The sequence below is a fragment of the Rhinopithecus bieti genome, unplaced genomic scaffold (genome assembly GCF_001698545.2).
Source record: "Rhinopithecus bieti isolate Rb0 unplaced genomic scaffold, ASM169854v2 scaffold_28547, whole genome shotgun sequence".
In the NCBI taxonomy this organism is placed as follows: Eukaryota; Metazoa; Chordata; class Mammalia; order Primates; family Cercopithecidae; genus Rhinopithecus; species Rhinopithecus bieti.
This window is the reverse complement of record NW_016813480.1, coordinates 2,327,206-2,348,232: the sequence shown is the minus strand read 5'-3', so window position 1 is coordinate 2,348,232 and position 21,027 is coordinate 2,327,206. Positions and strand designations below refer to the sequence as shown.

The following is a 21,027-nucleotide window of genomic DNA, read 5'->3' as shown; positions in this document are numbered from 1 at the left end:
CGTTATTTTTTTAAAATCCAAAAACAATAAGGCTTTTACTTATTTTCAAAAAGAAACAAATTGAGCAACTTCAGTTTTCCATTATTTGGAGAAAACTATAGCACAAAATATGATGAAACTATAACATCCAAATATAAAATATGATCATGGACAATTTAAAATATATTTTCTACCTGTGTATCTATATTTTTCACATTTTGGTTAGAAATTTAGTTAGAATCATCCAAATGAATGAACTAGATTAGATAATTTAAACATTGCCTGAAATACATATAGTCCATCTATTACTTTGTCTTATTGATCTGGCCTCTCACTTGACTCTTTCAAACAAATGCTACAACTCTATTAGCTTTCTTCTTCCTCCTCCTCCTTTCTCCTCTCCCTCCCACCAATCTCCACTCTTTCAAGATGAGCTGGGTTTTAGTGGTGCAGCTGCTGGCTGATACCCACAGACAGAGGTCCTAATGTTGCCTTTGATCTGAGGAAATTTTTAAGGCATCCAATTTCTTTAAACCTCAAGTCTATGAAATTACACCAATATCAGAATCGCCTCTCAATACAATAAAGAGGGTTGAGACCAGGGTTTTCTCATAGTCTTAAATTTTCATTGTTATTTCCGTGTTGTAAACACATTTTTCAATGACTATCGGCCTACCCTACTTCCTGATGCTCAATTACATAATTCTTGGTTTCCTTTACAGTGTTTTGTTTTGCTAACTTTAAGAAAAACATCTCTTTGTTGCATCCTTATCACTGTAGAAGTTGCTCATACCATTAAATGCTATGGCATGTTGCAGAACGTGTAGATCTTGTCTGGATGACTTTCCAACGTATCTATCTTCATGCTTTTATGAAAAACATGTTCTTCCTCTAATAATGACTATCCTTACTTACGTCACAAAGATGCTATGAGGACAAATTTTATCATGAATTTTAAACACCGTGAATTCCTTAAAAACAACAACAAAGCACTACCGAGATAAGAGTTACTCTTCCCCTATTTATGTAGATCCTGACAGGGAGTTAAGAGACCAGGTAAGTCAGATCCTTGGTAATCACAGCTCTTTTGAGCCTCCCTTTCCTCACTTCTAAAAGGTGGACACTACCATCTGCTACATCTGGCTTAATAATAGAATCCAGGACCCAAATGAGAAATGAATATGAAACAGTAGAGCCTACGCTCTGTAAATAATCATCCCCAAAGTTCACAGGAATACAGTTTTTAGAAAAGACTATCTCCAATGAAGTTATACTAGTGTGGATTTTGAAGAATTCAGGTAGCCATACCTGATTTTCTAATGAAATATAAAATGTCCCCTGAATTCTGATGTTATTGGCCAATGAAAACAAATATTGCTATACGATCATTTCGGCCAAGCCTTTGGAATGAAGGCCAAGAGGGTTTACCTGAATAATCTGGGCAGCAAGCTCCGGAGTTCCATGCTTCAGGTCGTGCCCATTGATGGCTAGTACTCGGTCATTGCTGCTGAGTCTGCCGTCCTGCGCAGCCAACCCCCCTTCCAGCAGGTCAAGAATAAAAACCCCTGGCTCATCTGTCCTTCGCACCAATTTAATGCCAAGCTGTTCACCAGAGTCCCGTTTATGAAGAACCACTTGGAAAACCTCTTCTCGTGGAGAGTTACTATCAGAATGGTTGTGTGCTCGGTTGCCAAAGCGCCTCTCTCGAAGCACAGTAAGATGCAGTGTGTTGCACGGCTGGGAAAGGACAGCTCTGGCATAGTTATGGGACACATTGCTGATATTGTAGTTGTTGACCTAGAAAAAAAGAATTGCGACCAAACTGTGACAACCTTTAATTTTTCCAATTTGTAGGAACGTTTATGTAACATTTCCAAGGGAAACTAAGTATTGTGAGAGTGCTAAGTATGGTGAGAATGCTAAACAATCATTATTTACAAAGAAAACCACATTAAAGACATTTAAAAACAGAGTTTCTAATATTAACTTACAATGACTAGCATCAAGGAGAGAATAGTAGCTGGGATCATGGGCTTTAATGACAGTCTTGAATTAGAGTCCTAGGCACTACCATTTACTAACTTAGGCATAAGTTAGTATAAGATAGTATAAGGCATAAGTTAGTATAAGATAACCTTAGGCAAATTACAGAACTTGTCTAGATGAGTCTCCTCATCTGTAAAATGTGTTTTACTTCATGGGATCAGTATGAGAATGAACAGATCAACATGTGCAAGTGCTAATGAAATAAATACTAATTCTAGTGGAACACAAATTTAAGTTTTACTAGATTACAAATTTGCTTTTTCCAAATTAAATACACTTAAGCTAGAGAAAATAAATTGTTATTTTAAGGAAAGTAGCACATTCCAGGTATACAACCTTATTTTAGATAAGTGACTTTTACTTGAAAGAAAACCAGGTTAATTGTAATTTCACTCTAATTCCTCAGCACACAAGTATTAGGCTGGTGCAAAAGTCATTACAGCTTTTACCATTAAAAGTAAAATAGAATGTATATCTAATGCATTATTCAATACTCAGATAACATTTATGTTTCCACCTTTATAACCTTGAAAACAGTATAGTGACTGATCCTTGGATATGTAACAGCACTTAGAAAATACACCTAACTTCAATTATTTCTTTAGTTACAAGAGATGAGCATGATTCTTAGCATTTATCACAATTAGAGTTCTTCTCTGAATAGGTCTGAGATGAAACCAACATCCTCTGACCATCTGTTATCTGACAGGCTCTGAGTTAGGTGCTTATGATCACCTAAAATTCTTACATCTTTTTCACACAAATCCACATTAGGCAAGACTCCCCTCTTCCTATTTACTTAGGATTGATAGTTGTAAATACTACTGTTTTGAATTTTGTTGATTTTGACCTATTAACATCTTTCAGAATGCAATCACCAAATGCATAGATGTCACACACAAACTTGCTTTCTCCCAAGTCTGCAACATCTATGAATTTGGTAGTCATCCAAGTCCTTGGTAAAAGTATTGAATAATACAAGGTCAAACGGAACTTCTGAAGTTCTATTATATTTAGAAAGCAGCTTCTAAAATCCAGGCAGACATAGATACATTAGTTAAACCACCATTTCCAGCTATTTAGCTAAAAAGCTACCTACCTGTAGGTTCACATTTTTCTATCTTATATTCAGACATATCACACATATCACAAATGACTTTACAAAATGTCTGGCTAAAATTCAGCCATGTGTAAACATGCAGCCTCATCACATCTTTGTGAAGGAGGCTGGGGAGTATTCTACAACTGGAAAAATATTTTTCCTCCAGGAATGCATGGTTGCCGGTGAAATTCAGATAAAGCAAATAAAATATTGTTTCTAGATTTTGTAAAAATAACATCAGCATAGCAAACTATCTCATTTTTGAGCTAAATGTTTTTTTAATCAATACAAAGCAACAGCTGTAATTATTTTCCTTCAGAACTGAAAACGCATACATTACTGATGACTTCATTAAACTAAAAATACTTATTCTTAATAATGTTCTAAGTTATATTACTTTTAATAATAATAATGATATTGAGGTAATTTATAATAGCAGTATTTTTTTTCTTCAAAACTGCTCAAAGAGGCTGCATATGAAACTCTAAGAGTAGCAAAAGGCTCTGAGGACATATGGTTCTTCTTTTCAAAGAGGCTATTTAATAACGTTTGTGTATGTAAATAAATATATATAAATATGGGAAAACCACCAAAGCCACACACACTGCTTATGTATACGGTCTGCAAAAATGAAAATGCAAGCTAGCTCTCTGGTCTGCAAATGAACCATCTTACTGCCTCTTCAAGATTTTCAAACTGGCTCACTGTGTTATATTTATTCCGCTTATACAAAGTTGGAGGTAACCAAAGAGGCCTCCCTTCCAAGTGTTTACTTTTGAATAACCAAAACTAGTCCGTATGTGGGAAAGGGGAGTGGCTTTACGTATTGGCTCCAACACACCAGTTAAAAGCCAACCAGAAGTCAGGGCCTATAACAGAAGAGACCCTTTGTGAATGCATTAATCAGGTTAGGTGCTCAGACCTTTCTCATCAATTTGAATCATTAAACTAGATGTAAGATTGCCATTAGTGGAGTTATTAGTATACAGGTTACCATAAACAGTAATAATGCAGTGGAATTTCTACAATGTAGACTTTATAACTTTGAATTAATTCCCAAAAACATGGTTGATAATTTCAGATAATTATAATCTTTTGAGGTCTAAAGATTCAGTTGTGTTAATGAACCATTCTCTAAAATAGAAACAAGCCCACTGATGAAATGTATTAGTAAAAAAACTTAAATGAATCTCAGTTATATTCAAAGAAATATAAATAAAACATTTGTTTTACTTTTAAAATTAAAAAAGAGAATGAAAATGTATAAATATGGTAACAATACTGGGCTAGTAGCAAAACACAAAAATAAGTGTACATTTACACTTCAGCTAAAAAGCCCAGAAGAGGGAGAGTCCAAGAGCACTCAGTGGGCTGCAGAAAAGGACTATCTGCCTTTCCTGGTCCTGACCGCCAAAGTGTCAAGACATCTGGGAGGATGAATCTGGGAAATGAGCTATAAGAGTCCCTCTCTGCAAAATCAAGTCAGGAGCTAGGACGTAAATAATACAAGGGGTCCTACAAGTTGTGCCAGCCTGTGCAGCTAGAGTACTAATATCATAAAATGCAGCTAGGATAACTAAATAGCTAGCTATGACTGGATCAGGAATCTGATTTTATATAAGCTGGATTAGTTATATTCCTGTATTCCTCTATTATGTCTAAGTATTTGGCAAAAAAAAACAAAACACTGTTTGAAAGTTCAGTCTGTCTCAGCCACACTAGGGGTAATGAAGGAAGGCTTTTGGGCTTGATGTTAATTATTTTCAGGAATAATACACCATGAAAAGCAGCATACAAGTGGGAGTGGAAACCAAACCCAAGAATCCCTAGCAGGGTCAATCCTGGCTGCCTTTGTAGCCTCCCCCAGACCCAAGTCTAGAGATTTATTTTCAAGAACTAAAAATCCTAACCAAGTTTTCATTCTAATAAAGGAGATGGCTATTCCCAACAGCATGTTATATTCAAATTCACTCTTTTATTGACTCAGCAAGTATTTTCTGAGCACTTATTATAAGCTATGAGAAATCTGTATCATAATCTGTACCATTAGGGTGGTTGCAATTACCTTAGATCATGCCTACATACGTAAAATATTCACACAATTCACTGTAACTGATCACGTGCCAAGTGATGAAGAGAAAAGTGATGAATGTCAATAATAACTAATGTAGGAGGAATCAGTATGGGGGAGAATGGCTGAACAAAAGCTTTAAGGACGAAGGTGAACAAACTGGTGCATGAGATGAGGACAGGCTGCAATGTGGGAAAATATGGTGTTTGCAGGAAAGGAAGAAGATTGCTATGTCTGGCTCTTCCACTGGATTGTATATTCCATGAGGACAGGTCAGTATTTTGCTCTGAAATGTACCACCAGCAACTAGTACAGCGCCTAGAACGCTATGAGAAATGAATGAGCTGGTGTGCCTGAAATGAAGAGTTGAGATTAAGAAGGCGGGTTGTAGAAGAGACCACGGAGGACCCTGACTATTAATCAGTCTGGACTTGACCTCCTAGTTGAATCTTTGCAAGGCAAGCAGGGTTACTGATGTATTAACCTGGCAGTGATTGTTTCAAATTGAAGGGAGGAGAGTTGGGAGGCAGAAGTATATGATGGGGTATTCTACTAAATTAGATGTGAAGTAGAGAAGTCCTAGACTCAAAAAGTGGCAGGAAAATGGAAGTAGTGGGTAGATACCAACAGTTCATGGTGAAGGACTGAACCACAAATCCAAGGAGAGAGAGGAATCCCTGTGCTTAGGTTGACAGGAGACACTTTTTCTTGTTCATGAGTATTTCTTCTCTCTCCTAGAAGTTATCCATTTTTAAGCATCAATTAATATCACCTTTGTATGATGAAAATGGTCCAGGCCAGTATTAACATCAACTCCGGTGTTGTAGAACTCTTACCATCCTCCTCCCCTCATCTCAACTTGCCTTCTAATAAAATATATTATCCCACGCTAGTTATTTTTGGAGAATACCTGTTTCTTCTTAAAGATCATCTTCTGAAAGGGCAACCAGTAAGGGGAGCGAAGGAGATTACTGAAAATGCAGAGTTAGAGTGTTTGCTGAGGAGAGTGCATTAGGGAGTTGATAGGAGATGACTGCAAGATTTCTGAATTCTATCTTATAATCTGTGGTATAAATTACGAGTGCTGCACAGTTCCTTCTTCTCTAGATTTTAGTAATCTGTAGAGAAAAGGATAAATCCAACAATGAAGGTAATGAGTGGGAAAACTGGGTGTAAAATAAAACCAATGAGATGATAATTTCAACACGGATGAAGGTGACCCTTGAACAGCCGTTCAAGAAGTCCAAGCAGGAAGAGGCTAGCCAGCCCAGGGAAGAGTCCAGCTAGTTCAGCGAGCCTGAGATCATGTGCCAAGCCACATCGCATGCAGGACTGAAAATTAAGATAGGAAGAAAAAATGCTCTGTGTATATGGCAACATAACACAAATTACAGATAAATTCTGATGTTTTGCATATAGAAACAGTAAAACTAACCTATATATAATTTAGGTTCCAAAACAGCACAATTTTCTAAGGTTTAAGTGTTAAGAATAGAACAAAAAGGCACAAGTTAACAGAATAATTAAAACCGATACCTGAAGAATCTGGTCTCCAGCAAGAAGTCTCCCGTCTCTGGCAATGACCCCATCCCGATAGACCTCCTGGATGACAATGTTAATCAATGGTGTTTCGTTGCCACCCACAATGCTGATTCCTAACTGAATGTAAGGATTGGACCGATGAATTTCAATCGTAGTGATTTCTCCTTCTGGTAAACTAAGTGGCTGTTGTGTGGCTGCCAAGTTAAAATGAGACAGACAAAACAGATGTTTAAAATAAAAAAAAAAACCCAACAATTTATATTCTGATTATCTTCAGGTAAATATGTCACATTAATACATGATTAACAGCTAAGCAGTATCACGAGATAAGAAACAAAATGACGAAATATCTGTTAAGATTATCTAAAAATTTTCTCTACTAAAAGTAATCAGTAAGTAATAAATAGCTACTATGTATCAGATCACTAGGGACAACACAGTGATTTGATTAAGAAATATGAAAAGAAAGTCATCCAGTCCTCATTGATGAGAGAAAGTTTGGACCACGAAACAACTGTACATAATGCAAGGCAGTACAAAGGAAACACTCGCTCTGTGGCGTAGAAACAGCACAGGTGTTGAGAGAGTAACCACATCAAGCTCCTAAGAAGCGGTGGGTCTTGAACGGATACGTAGGAAATGAAGAAGGCGCATAGTTGCAGCAGGCAGAATTCAAATTTTTAGTAGAGCTTGGAAAAAGAAAATCATTTTTAAAAGGAAGTATCAAAGGCCCACTACCATGATATGCCCAAGATCCATGACTACAGGCCTTCTGTTACTTTCCTCGTGGGTTATAGAGCAGTGGCTGGTACCAGAGGTGTACAATGGTGAGAAGCATGGTCTTGGAGTCAAATACAAACCCAGTCATTTACTGGTTGTATAAACTTGACCAATTCATCTCTCAAGCCTTGTTTTCTTGTTAAAGAAGAAAACAAAACCCAAACTTAAAATGTTACAAGCATCTAAATAGCTAATACATATAAAATGTTTAGCACAGCACCTGACACAGAAAAGCATCTGTGTAGTTCTTGATGTTGACTTATGACAAGAAGCAAACAAGTTTCTGAACACAGACACACAGACAGTAATAACTATGTGAATGACTAGGGAGTTCACAGACTGCAACAGAAAAGGGATGGGTTAGAACCATCCGCCTCTGGGGTAAGATTTGTGATTTGTTTCTAAAATGCAAACTGTTAGAATTGTACAATGAAAAGGGTGAATGACGTATATAAATTATATCTCAATAAAGTTTTTTTTTTATTTCTGTTTGTTTTATTTTTATTTTTTAAATTTTCTTTAAAGAAGAAAAAAGTACATGTTGGGCAAGTAGTGGGAAGAAAGGAAACAGAGATGGAACACACAAGGAGTTGCCGCACACATACTGTCAGCTCCGGTGCTCTCCTCAAAGGCAGGGTTGTCAAGGCCAGGCTCCTCACTCCATGTGGGAAGAGACGCTGATGTCAAGTGCCGCTCCACAGACACTGCGCCTGTCCCCAAACAGTCTGTTTCTGGAGATAAGGTACCTGCAGGATCTAGTATAGTGGGCCCATTTTCATTCTCAATCTCTGCCTGAGTTCTACTAGTTTTCCTTTTCTCCAGGGCAACTCTCCGATGAGAAGCTCCAGGACATCTAGAAAAAGAATATCAGATGGTTTCCAGATGATTTTGAAAACAAACAAACAAACAAACAAAATAGGGAGGGAGACTAATAGCTCGTACCACAACAAAAGAGTGGCCACAGCTTCTACACAAACAGAACCAGAGGCTAGAAGTACCTATAGGCAGTACCTAGTTCTGATCCTAATCTCCACTCACACTAAGTTCTTACTGCTCCATAGAGCGGATAATCAAGAACAGAAGGTATTAGCATGAACAATGGTTTGGTATGTATCTCAAAGAATATGTCAGTAAAAAATTGTATGCAGGTATATACTTGTCACCAGAAAACACCCTCATAGTCATCTCTGTACTGCAAGAATTATTCTGAAATTCTGATTATATAACCCCTTTACAGGTTAAATGGCTTAACCACAGCAGTGAAATCAGCAGTCTTCTCCCACAAGTGGTTGCATCCTGACTTAGACCTTGATTGTGCCACCATGCTTCTACACTCTTCACAGACACAAGACACGCTCATTAATTAGTGGGTAGTGAGACATCTGAAGCTTTACAACTTACAGGAAGGCACAGGAAAGACCCATGTAATTTATTTTATGATAGACATGGAAAGAAAAATATGCCTCCTAGTTTGTGAAATTAGAATTTCAATAGAATTATTGATATGCTATATAAACTGAAGAACATATTCCAAGTACTTGGGAAACTTACATAAACACCCAGAAATCACAACTGTTAACCTCTTTGTTTCTACTTATTTAAGCAAACAAAAGGAGCAGATGGACGCTTAATTTTTAAACTTACAATCAAGGAAATATTTAAATAAAGGCTCTATATAACAAATATTAAAAATGATGTCAAGGGGCCAGTGCCTTTCCATTGGACACCTTGATTGGACAGTGCCTAATAACGCCTAGTTTGAAGGATGGGAGGAGGACAAGATTAGTGAAGGAAGGCTGGACACACGTAGACTCGAGGCCTACCATGACTACAGATGCCACCTGCTTTGGCTGTAAATAGCTACAGTAGCGCTTGGTAGGATGGGTGACCACAGACCTTATGCCGAGGGTTGCAGACCTTCACTCAACAATATTTTTAAAAATCCAAAATTTCTAACACAATAAAGTACAGAACTCAATTCAGTTAAAACTAAAAGCTGTTGCTTAACTATAAAAGTAATACATTTTCACTCCTGAACTAAAGATTTCTTTTACATCCCGGATTTCAAGTTCTTGAAAGGGATTCACTAGGAAATGTCTTTATTCACCTTTCTCTCATTTCTTGTTTGTTCTACACCTTGTTAAGAAGGGGGACAAATGGTTTTCTCCTCGTGTTGCTGTACAGCACTCCAGGGAATGCTCTTGCAAGGGCCTGACAAGTATTTTTGAAAATTAGATGATGAAAAAAATTACTTTTGTCAAGTAAGCAGGTTTAATTCGAAATATATTTTTAAAATATTTTATTCAAAGAAAAGTTGAGGCAAAAGTTGGACCATAAAAATAATATGGCTGAAAAGACAGGTAAAGATTTAATTTACAAAATCACATCATACACAAATATCTACACAAGACTAGCTTGTCTTCAATGGAAAAAATGAACCAGGAACAGGAACTGAAGAGGAAATACAAACAGATTATGTAGACCTGGGCAGTCTAGGTAACAACTCTATACCTTCGCAAACGAAATAATTATAAGGCCTATCTTATAGTTATTAAACCCAAAAATAACTTTTAAAAGGAAAAGCTAAAGTTGTTAGAGAGATAAAGTAACAGGTATACTTACATTCCCAGTGAGACAGCAAACTGCTAACAGGAACTAAGAAAAATACTAAGAATGATATCATGTAAAAATATGGAAAAATTGTGTCACTCAGCATTAGAAGAGGAAGGCTATAGATAGCACCTTTGGGAAAACCCATATTTAAATGAGATGGACCAGCTGAGTAGATAAGATTGAACAACTCCAGAGAAGGAGATTATGAGACAAAGAGTGGAAACTTAACCAGGGAGATAAGTGTGTCAACAATAACAAAAAGTGACCAATAGTGCAAATGGCCACAGAAATGGCAAATAAAATAAGGACCAAAAAGTGTTGGTTGACTTGGCAATTAGAAGGTAACCTTAGAAAGAACACTTTCACTGATGAGGGCAAAAGCCCAGATTATACGACAAACATTTCTTTTAAGATAATATATGCATTCTACAAAAAACCACAACAGGGCTTAAAGGAAAAAAAGAGTTGGGGTAGACACTCCAAACCTATGTATCAGGGAACGGGAAATGGCTGCTAATGGGTATTGGGTTTCTTTTAGGCGTGCTGAAAATGTTCTAAAAATTGGATTGTGATGATGGTCACATAATTCTGTGAATACACTAAATAGCACTGAATTTAGTGTATTTGTTTAAAGCGAATTTATTTAAAGTGGGCAATTTATAATGAATTTATAAAATAGGTGAATTTTATAATATGTGAAATACACCTCAATAAAGCTATATTTTTAAAAAACTATTAGGGAATGAGTAGATCAGAGCAGGCTTGGACAGAAAAACGCTCATGACTACAGACAACTCAGAGCCATCATCCCTCATATTGCAAGTACATGGAACTAAAAGAGAAATGAAAAACTCAACATTTGTGGCGTGCCTAATTTGTGCCAATCACTTATGTAACAACCTTTATATACAGTATTTCATTAAATCCTCATAATTACTCTGTTATCCTCATTTAACAAATGGGAAACTTTAGACTTAACCAACTAAGCCAACCTCACATAGCTATTAAACTGCAGAACCATAATCCAAACTCAGATCTGATTTCAAAGGCTTCTAGCTTCTGTTCTTTCCAGTGTATCATACTAAATTCATTCATATGGTATTCTTTTTCTAGGCCTTGGGAAAATATAAATTGAATGTCTTCCAAAAACTTGTACCTAGAAACACAATCACAGAACGTTGGGGCTAGAAGGGTCTTAGTGATCATCAAAAAAGAGAAATCAGAAAAACAAAAACCTATGCATCTTTGGAAATGGAGCATTTAAGAACACAAACTGAAATTGCATTGGGGGAGGTGACTTGGTTTATTCAGGCAGGTGACTCAGTGTAGCAGAAGACTAGTACAGAGGCTATCAAAAATAAATAAAAACAACAGAACAGCATGCGACATCTAATTAGACTGAGGTGGGCACATGCTGAGACCATACAGACGGAAGCGGAGCTCTGAGACAGTGGGCTGCTGAGGCAGTGCAACCTGCCATGGGCTGAGGGCTGCACCTCCTGAGGGAGGGATCTGGACATGTAGGTGTGTTTTTTAATTTTCTTAAAGTATTTAAATCAAAATGCTCTTGCAGCAGCCAAGGCCCAAATAGGGATTTTTCCTTTCCTGCTGAAGGTTATTCTTCTATTTCCACTATTCTGGCTCTCCTCATAAAGGAAAAATTACATATGGACTAACTTGATGTATGCTATAGTGACATCATTACCTGATAACAACTGCATATGAGCTAGTTCACACGAGGAAACACATGGTGTAACAACACACTCTATTACTGTCAGTAGTATTAGCATTAGTAGTGGCGGGGGTGGTAGTGCAGCAGGAACAAAATAAAACAATGCATACTAACCACTGTACAATGCCAGGTATTTAATGACGCTGAAAGAACATGAGCACCTCAGAATCAAGAAAAATGATAAAAATAGCTAGGGAATAAACAAAAGTTCAAGTCATATCAGTGAAAATGGTGAATTAAGAATAAGAATATCTGAAAAGTCTCTCCTCCATAAAAGCAGTAAGAACACTGGAAGAAACTGTCAGAACCAACCATTTCTGAACTCTGGAAATTAGCCAAAGAATTATAGCAGTTGGGAGAACATTTGTTCAAGAAAAATGGCTGACTCTCAGTAAAAAAAAAGAGCTTTGTGGCATTTGAGTTTACCCTATTCCCATCCTCACCTCCCCAGAATATTGGAAAAGCAACAGCTCACATCACAGTGGAAATCAGGAGGCTGGCTGACACTGGAAGAGCCTTCAAAGACTGTAGAGCCTTCAAAGCCCCATTTCCAGAGATCTGTTATTAAATGACCTGTCTATGCTTCCCCTATTGTGTGCTTGTCTTTTTTCTTCTATTTTTTTTCCCTATACTTGCTTCCTGCATGACTGTGTGTCTGTCTTGACTTGACTTGACTCAGAGCTCACCCAGGGCAAACTTCCTTTTCATTGGGAGCATTTGTTTAGCATTTGTTTAAAAAAAAAAAAAAAAAATCAGAGGTAATTGCTGAAGATTGTGCCTGCCTGAAGACAAATAAAAGGCTAACCAGAATGTTTAAAAGGAAGAGCCAGGGAATGAAACATCCACAGAGGTTCAGCTATGTTCAGGGCTGCGTGTGTAGGCTAAGGTGGAGCTGTCAGTGGCCTGAGTGTTGAGGCTGCTGCATGTCCCACCATGCACACAGAACCCCTATGAAAGATGGGGAGTTTTTTTTTTTTATCTCAGGCATTTAAAGAATTATTGGTTCAATCATTAGCCTTCCAGTACACAAAATGAGCAGCGATTTTACAGAATTAGTTCATGAGAGTCACGTAGCAAACAAACAACAAACAATAACAAGTCCTCAGGAAGGAGAAGAATCTAGTTATCTGAGTTGCCACATTATATTATTTAAAATGTCCACTGTTCAATACAAAATTAAGAAACACACAAAGAAACAAGTATAGCTCATTCACGGGGGGGAGGAAGCAGCTAACAGAAACTGTCCCTAAGGAAGACCAGGCATTAGCTTTATCAGACAATAACTTACATCAGCTATTTTAGATATGTTCAAACAAGTAAAGGAAACCATACCTAAAGAACTAAAGAAAAATATGAGAATGATGCCTTATCAAAAAGAAAATATCAATAAAGAAACAATAAGTCATAATAAAGAACCAAATAGAAATTCTGGAGTTAAAAGTTTAATGAAAAGAATGCATGGCTGGGTACTTTAATCCCAGCACTTTGGGAGGCCAAGGTGGGTAGATCACTTGGGGGTCAGGAGTTCAAGACCAGTCTGACCAATGTGATGAAACCCCATCTGTACTAAAAATACAAAATTAGCCAGGTGTGGTGGCACACGCCTGTAATCTCAGCTACTTGGGAGGCTGAGGTAGGATAATCGCTTGAACACGGAAGGCAGAAGTGGCAGTGAGCTGAGATTGCGCCATTGCACTCCGGCCTGTGCGACAAGAGCAAAACTCTGTCTCAAAAAAAAAAAAAAAGAAAAAAGAAAAAAGAATTCACTAGAAGTTCAACAGCAGAAATGAATCAGAAGAAAGAACTGGCAAACTTGCAGATAGGTTAATTGAGATTATCCAGTTTGAGGAACAGGAAAGAAGAAAAAAAGAAAAACAGAACCTCATGGTCTTGTGGGACACTATTAAGAGAATAAACATATACATAATGAGAGTTCCAAAAGGAGAGAGAGCGAAAGGAGTAGAAAGAATATTTGAAGAAATAACGGCCAAAATCTTCCCAAATTTGATGAAAAACATTTATCTACACATCCAAGAAGCTTAATAAACTCCAATAGGAAAACTAGAAGATATACACACTTAGATACCTCCTAATAAAACTGTTGAAAATCAAAGATAAGGAATCTCGAAAACAGTAAGAGAGGAACAGCTCATCACAAGGAAAAGATCCTCAATAGTATCTGCTGATTTCTCTTCAGAAACCATGGAGACCAGAAGGCAGTGGGATGACATACTCAAAGTTCTGAGGAAAGGGGAGACAGAGAAGGAGAGGAAACTCTCAACCAAGAAGTCTATATCCAGCAGACTTCAAAAATAAAAGAGAAATTAAGACATTCCTAGGTAAAAACAAAATGTTTGTTCGTAGCATGCTTAACCTGCAAGAAACACTAAAAGAAGTCCATCAGGCTGATGTGAAAGAACACTAAACAGTAACTCAAGTTCATGTGAAAAATGAAGAGCATCAGTACAGTATTGAAATATTTTATTTGGTTTGTAATTCTTTCACTCTGATTTAAAAGAAAAAATATAAAGCAATAATTCTGTGTTGATGGGCATATAATGTGTTAAGATATAACTTGTATAACAATAATAGCACACAGGAGGGGAGAGAGAATGAAAGTTTTTGTATACTACTTGTGATGGTTAATTTTATGTGTCAACTGAGTGGGCCACGGAGTATCCAGATTAAACATTGTTTCTGGGTGTGTCTGTGAGGCTGTTTCTAGCTGAGAAGAGCATGTGAATCAGTGGACTCGGAAAAGTATAAGGTAGATTGCCCTCCCCAATGTGGCTGCATCATTCAATCCTTTGAGTGCCTGAAGAAAACAGAAGGTGGAGGAAGGAGAAATTCCTTCCTTATTTTCCTGCCTTCCTGCTTCAGTTGTGACATCTCATCTTCTGCCCTCAGACTGGGATCACTGGCTCTCCTGGTTCTAGATCTTCTGACTGACAAGGTCTGAATCATGCTACTGACTTCCCTGGGTTGCCAGCTTGCAGACAGCAGAATGTGTAATTTTTCAGACTCCATAATCACGTCAGCCAATTTCTCATATATTGGTTCTGTTTCCTTAGAGATCCCTGACTAATTCATTAGTGAAAATGAAGCTGGTATTCATTTGAACTAGACTATTACAAACTAGGATGTTAACTGTAAGCCCCAGCGTAACCACTAAGAAAATAATTTTAATTAAAAGAAATGACAGGGGAATTAAAATAGCATATTAAAAATATTTAACACAAATGGAAGAAATGGAGGAAAAAAGAAATAAGACATATAGAAACAAACAGCAAAATGGCAAATGTAAAGCCTACCTTATCAGTAATTACATTAAATTACATGAATTAAGCATCCCAATAAAAAGTCAGTGACTAGCAGAATGGGCTATAAGAAACATAATCCAACTGTCTACAACAGACACACTTCAGATTCCAAGACATAAATAAACCAAAAGACAGAAAAACGTAACAAGATACGCCAATTATAAACAGAAATGTACCAAACGGCCCCAAAACACATAAGTAAAAAATGACAAAACAGAGAGAAACAGACAAATCAACAATAAAGCTTTTGATACTTGACTTTCAATACTAATAGAACAACTAGACATGGAACCAGAAAATAGACACTTTAACACTATAAACCAGTTAGACCCAATAGAGATAAGGAGCACTCCATCCATTATTTACACATTATTCCCAAGTACACACAGGACACTTTCCAAGACAGACCATGTGCTAGGCCATTTTTAAAAAGGCATCAAGGCTGGGCATGGTGGCTCATGCCTGTAATCCTAGCTCTTTGGGAGGCCTAGGTGGAGGATCACCTGAGCTCAGGAGTTTGAGACAAGACTGGTGTAATATGGCAGGACCCCATCTCTACTAAAAATACAAAAAAAAAAAAAAAATTAGTTGGGTGTGGTGGAGTGCGCCTGTAGTCCCAGCTACTCAGGAGGCTGAGGCACAAGAGTCACTTGAACCCAGGAGGTGGAGGTTGCAGTGAGCCAAGATTGCACCGCTTCACTCTAGCCTGGATGACAGAGTGAGATGATGTCTCCAAAAAAAAAAAAAAAAAGGCCTCAATAAAATTTAAAGGATTGAACAATACACATTATGATTTCCCATTGCAATTAATTCAAAACGGATCAAAAACTGAATTATAAGAGACAAAACTAGAAAACTCTTAGAAGAAAACATACATGTAAATTTTTGTGACCTTGAATTGGGCAATGTTTTCTTAGATACAACACCAAAAGCATAAGCAAACAACAATGAACTTCATAAAAATTAGTTATTGGTTTTTTAAAGGATGTAGGAAAGTGCAAAGACAACTGACAGAACGCGAGAAAATATATGCAAATCATATATCTGATAAGGGCCTAGTATCCAGAACACACAGAAAATTCTTACAACTTAGCAAAAAAGACAAATAATCCAATGTAAAAATGAACTAATGATGTTGAGCATGTCACGTGCTTATTGGCCATTTGAATATCTTTGCAGAAACATCTATTCAAATCCTTTGCCCATTTAAAATTGGATTTATCTTTTCATTTCTAAGAGTTCTTTATATATTCTGGATACCAGACCCTTACCATATACATGACCTGTAAATACATATTATCTGCTTTTTCACACTATACATGAAAAAACAATACCGATAAGAATGTGCTAAACACAAACTTCCTTCCAAGTTAAACTGTGAATTTAAAAGTGCAATCATGCCTCAGCCTACCCTGATCCCCTTTTTTTCTATTTTCCTAGACTATCATCTAAAGCAGGGGTGTCCAATCTTTTGGCTTCCCTGGGCCACAGGGGAAGAAGAATTGTCTTCGTCCACACATAAAATACATTAACACTAAAGATAGCTGATGAGCTTAAAAAAGAAAAAAATAAAAAATCCCAAAAGCCTTCCTGGGTTGCACGTGGCATGGGTTGAACAAACTTGAACTTAAGGTTTCATAACCATCTCATGAACAAGAAAAGGTCTCAGCAAGGAAAGACACTTCTTTAAAGGTTTTCTATTGTAAACTTTTTATAATGGCATTAAATTGTAATTTTTAAGAGGAAAAGAAAAGTAATTCTGAACTTTGCCATAAACTAGGGCACAAACACACAATTTAGAAACAACAACAATTAGCACTTACAATTACCAGAGCCTTAAATGTTAAATCGTTAAGGGTGGGTTGGAGATGAGTGGTAGAGGGCAGGAGGAATGCTATATAGCTGATGTTGCTTGGCAGAATTTCAAAGAAACGATTAAAATGTTACATATTTAGTATAACGTGGAATATTTTTCAAAGGCTTTATTTCCCTGTTCAGATAGAGACTGTCCATGTCTCTTAAAATTCGTTTCACTCATCTGTAATCAGTTAAAAATAGTAATTTTATTTAAAATATTCATCTTTCATAAATATTTTATCCGTAGGAGAAAATGTTTGCTCTTCTCAAATCAAAACACATTTGTTAAGAGCAGAATTTCATTCAAATAGGAAGGTGAACTTAAATGTGAAATTATCAAATTTATGCAAACTACTGCTAATGTTCTATTTCTACCAATAATTAAGAGATTCCTGTAAACCCTAAAAGCTCAAGAGCAAAGGCACATGACAGCCATGCAACTTTTATACAATGACTCATTGTTGCTGATGCTAAAATTCTATGAATTTCAATGAAACTTACAGACTTATGAATTTCTAACAAGTGAGATTTGTATACGGAGAAGCCACAAATAGTCATAGTAATCATATTCTGTGCCTCATAACATCATTCTTTTTGCCAGTTTATGTTGATTTTAGAACATGGCTGCAAATTTTTTTGACTTCCCATCACAAGGTGAAACCTATGTCCCCTTTCCTTAGATATGGCTGGGTTTACGACTGCTTCCAACAGAGAAGGGATGCCAGGCAACTTCAAGGCTAGATCATATGAGGCCATGCAGCCTACTAGACACTGAACCACTAGCCTCTCCAGCTGACAAGTCTCACACACCGAGTCGTTCCCATCAAGGTGCCAGAAATGTGAATGAAGAAACCATCTTGGAAGTAGACTCTCCAGTTACAACTGTTGCAGTCCCTGGCTTTTGGCTCTTTCCCAGTTGTGGCACACATAGAGATAGCAGAGACAAGCCATCCCTGTTGCATCCTGTCTGCATCCTGACTCACATCATCAACAAATGCTTGTTGTTTTATGTCAGTATGTCTGGGGTGGTTAGTTTCTCAGCAATGAATAACTGCAACACAGATCAACAATTTAATTGGACTAACATGAGATGACTGTCAACTTTGGGCAAATAAACTGAAAGACTAAAGACATGGTTCTGTTTCTAAAGAAATCTACAACCCAGCATTAGATTCTAACTTGCAGAGACTACCCAACACCTAGAAAAGCATCTGGCACACAGCAGATTACCAGTATTTGCTGAATAAACAAATGAACTACATTATTTAGGGTTGAATGTTGTATAATATACATTTTTACCTAAATTTCAATATTCTTATTCAAGAGAATAGAGAAAGGTCAGGCTGTTCATCACTATATCTGTCCAAATGGCATATAAAAATCATATTACATTTTATAATTTTTTTACATTTATATACTCAATAATCACTCTCAGCTGTCTGTATCAGGCAAACCACCACCTTTTCCAATCATCCATCTTTTCACTGTATCTTTCATACTACAGGCCTAAGATACTTTGGAAATGATACAATTGGTAACTTCGATATTAATAAGCACACCTGGAAAATGAAACCTTCAACTGGATATAACTGCTTAGCCTTTACTAACATGTAAATGAAAGGGCAGTCGGCAATTCCCAAGGTTTTTAACATTCGCATTATAAATGGTTTGATAAGAAACACTAGCAATACTTCCACTGCAAATTAAATTCTTGAATGCATGTTAATTAAAGGAATATTCCTAAAAATCTGTGAAACTGTTATCTTTCAGCTCTCAAAGTCGTAACTGAACTGACACTTCATTCAGTTCCTCTAACATCTCACAACTGATGTTTATAAAAGTTAGAAAAGAAGCCTATACCCTGAAAAGAACAGATCTACTGAAAGAAGCAGCCTGAAATATTCTTCAGCTGTAACTAGTCCTTACTCAGACTAGTATATTCAAAAGACCAGTATCAGTTTCCAGGAGGCCTCTGCCATCATGTTCAGATTCTATGCTTGCTGGTTACAGAAGATATAAAAAAATGTAACGTTACATTATTATACGCATTTTCAAAAGTCTGTCTATCCTACTCTATCTTACCTCCTAGTTTTAGACAGCACAGTTTAGATTTAAGCACTCTATAAATCTAAATGTTTCTAACATTTTAATAACACCTCAGTTTTCTCCCTTGTTTCTCATGTCTTAATTAAATCTGATGTTTAGAAATAAATATCAACAATTTGTTGATACAGATTGAATGTGTATTTCATGTGCACATGAATGAAACTTTTTATTAGAATAGTAAACAAGAACAGTAAAGCTTGAGTCTAACTATAGCATTAGCTAACTCTAAATTTTTGTGACTCAGTCTCCATATTCATAAAATGAAGGGGATTAGATAATCTCCTTCAAGTCTATGATTTTATGTGTGAGTGTAATAGCAAGCCATTCTATATCAGACTTACACTCTTACATCTCAGTCCAGTATGATGTAGTGTGCATTGTTTTTCACAGCACTCGAGATTACTGCAGATTTATACTGTACAACTGGCTTAACTTGAAATTTAGAAATCAGTATTTATTTCTGCCATTTTATGTGATTCTACACAAATGACTTATACTGTAACTCTTCCTAAGTTAAAGATCAAGTCTTTCACCAAAATCAAATCATAAAACTCACCAAACAGCTAAATAAATTACTTAACCTTTTAAAAAGCTTTTATTAGAACAGAAGTTCCCACTAAATATTTAGTTTTCCAACTCCTAGTTCTTGTTCAGTCTAGTCCCTGAACCCAGAATCTTCACAAGATCTTAGCAAATAAAATCATGTATTTATTTCCATATTGCAACAAAATTATTTTTATTGGCTGCATAATATCCCACTAAGTTTATGTGCATAGTATTTTTTAACCCCTCCCCACTTTTAAATAATAGATTCCAATTTACCAAACTATGCACAATGTTGCACTGAACATATTTACATACAATTTTTTCTTCTTTTAGATTATTTCCTTAGGATAATATGCTAGATAAAAGATATACATTTATACAGCTTTTAAAACAAACTGCCAAATTGCCTTATAAAAGAATCTATCATAATATCCTGTCATCCATTTGAATATATTGGTTTCTATTACAGCAGCAGAAACATTAACAGGTATAAAATAGCACTTCCTCACTGTAGTTTTTGTATTCATATTTTTGATAAATAATGTTAAATACTGTTCCATACAGCTTATTTATTGAATCTCTTCTGTACTTGATTGCCCATTTACTTACTAGTGCTTTGGTTTGTTTTGTTTTAAACAAGTTCTTATGTTCATTTCAACCACCTTTTTATACAATCTGGAGTTACTTCTTTCATATGTTTTGCTTACCTGTTTTTGAGATGTGCCTCCAGATCACAGCGTTGCATTACGTCTTTGCACACTGAAGAAAATGGACATAAAACTAACAATTTGTCTAGGAGTTTATGAACTAGAATACTAGACTTCTTGCACAACTTAAAATGAAGTCTTTTCCGGTCCAATGGACAGAAATCTTTCTCTTGTAAAAAGTTTCTGAGGCACTTGTAGCAGAATGTATGTCCACAGGGTGTGTCTAGCGGCTGCAGCAGAGGCTGAAGGCAAATATGGCAGACTAGGTCATCATCCACTTCGTTCTGGTAGTTGTATAAGTGGTTTTCTCTTGTCCAGTGCTGTTGGCCACATTCAAAACACAGGGGGTTTAGAGAAGAGGAGGAGGTCTGTTCCACAGACGACATCTCATCACTTGTTGTTCCCATTTTGAATCAATTCTGCATCCTCATGTGTTAGACTTCCACTTCAGGCTTGGTTTCCTTTAACAAACAGTGATGTATCTGTCGAGGTGTGTTTTTCTAGATAAGTAAAACAAACACATTAAAAAAGGTAATATATATCAATCAAGGTAGGTTAAAAGTATCAATATAATATCACTGGTTAGCTTTTTCTAGAAAAAAATTAAAGGTTCAATCAGGTAATAA

General features: G+C 36.5%; 1 protein-coding gene across 2 annotated transcripts in view; it reads right to left on the bottom strand.

Moving 5' to 3' along the window:
* LNX2 (ligand of numb-protein X 2) overlaps positions 1–21,027 on the bottom strand; it is a 76,038-nt gene that overhangs the window by 15,383 nt on the left and 39,628 nt on the right. For both annotated transcript variants that reach the window (XM_017848477.1, XM_017848478.1), the window contains 4 exons: positions 20,402–20,901; positions 8,126–8,373; positions 6,735–6,934; positions 1,408–1,776 (listed from right to left, as the gene is read on the bottom strand). In XM_017848477.1, coding sequence (XP_017703966.1) covers positions 1,408–1,776; positions 6,735–6,934; positions 8,126–8,373; positions 20,402–20,808 — 1,224 coding nt within the window. In that variant the 5' untranslated portion in view covers positions 20,809–20,901. The remainder of the gene's footprint in view (positions 1–1,407; positions 1,777–6,734; positions 6,935–8,125; positions 8,374–20,401; positions 20,902–21,027) is intronic.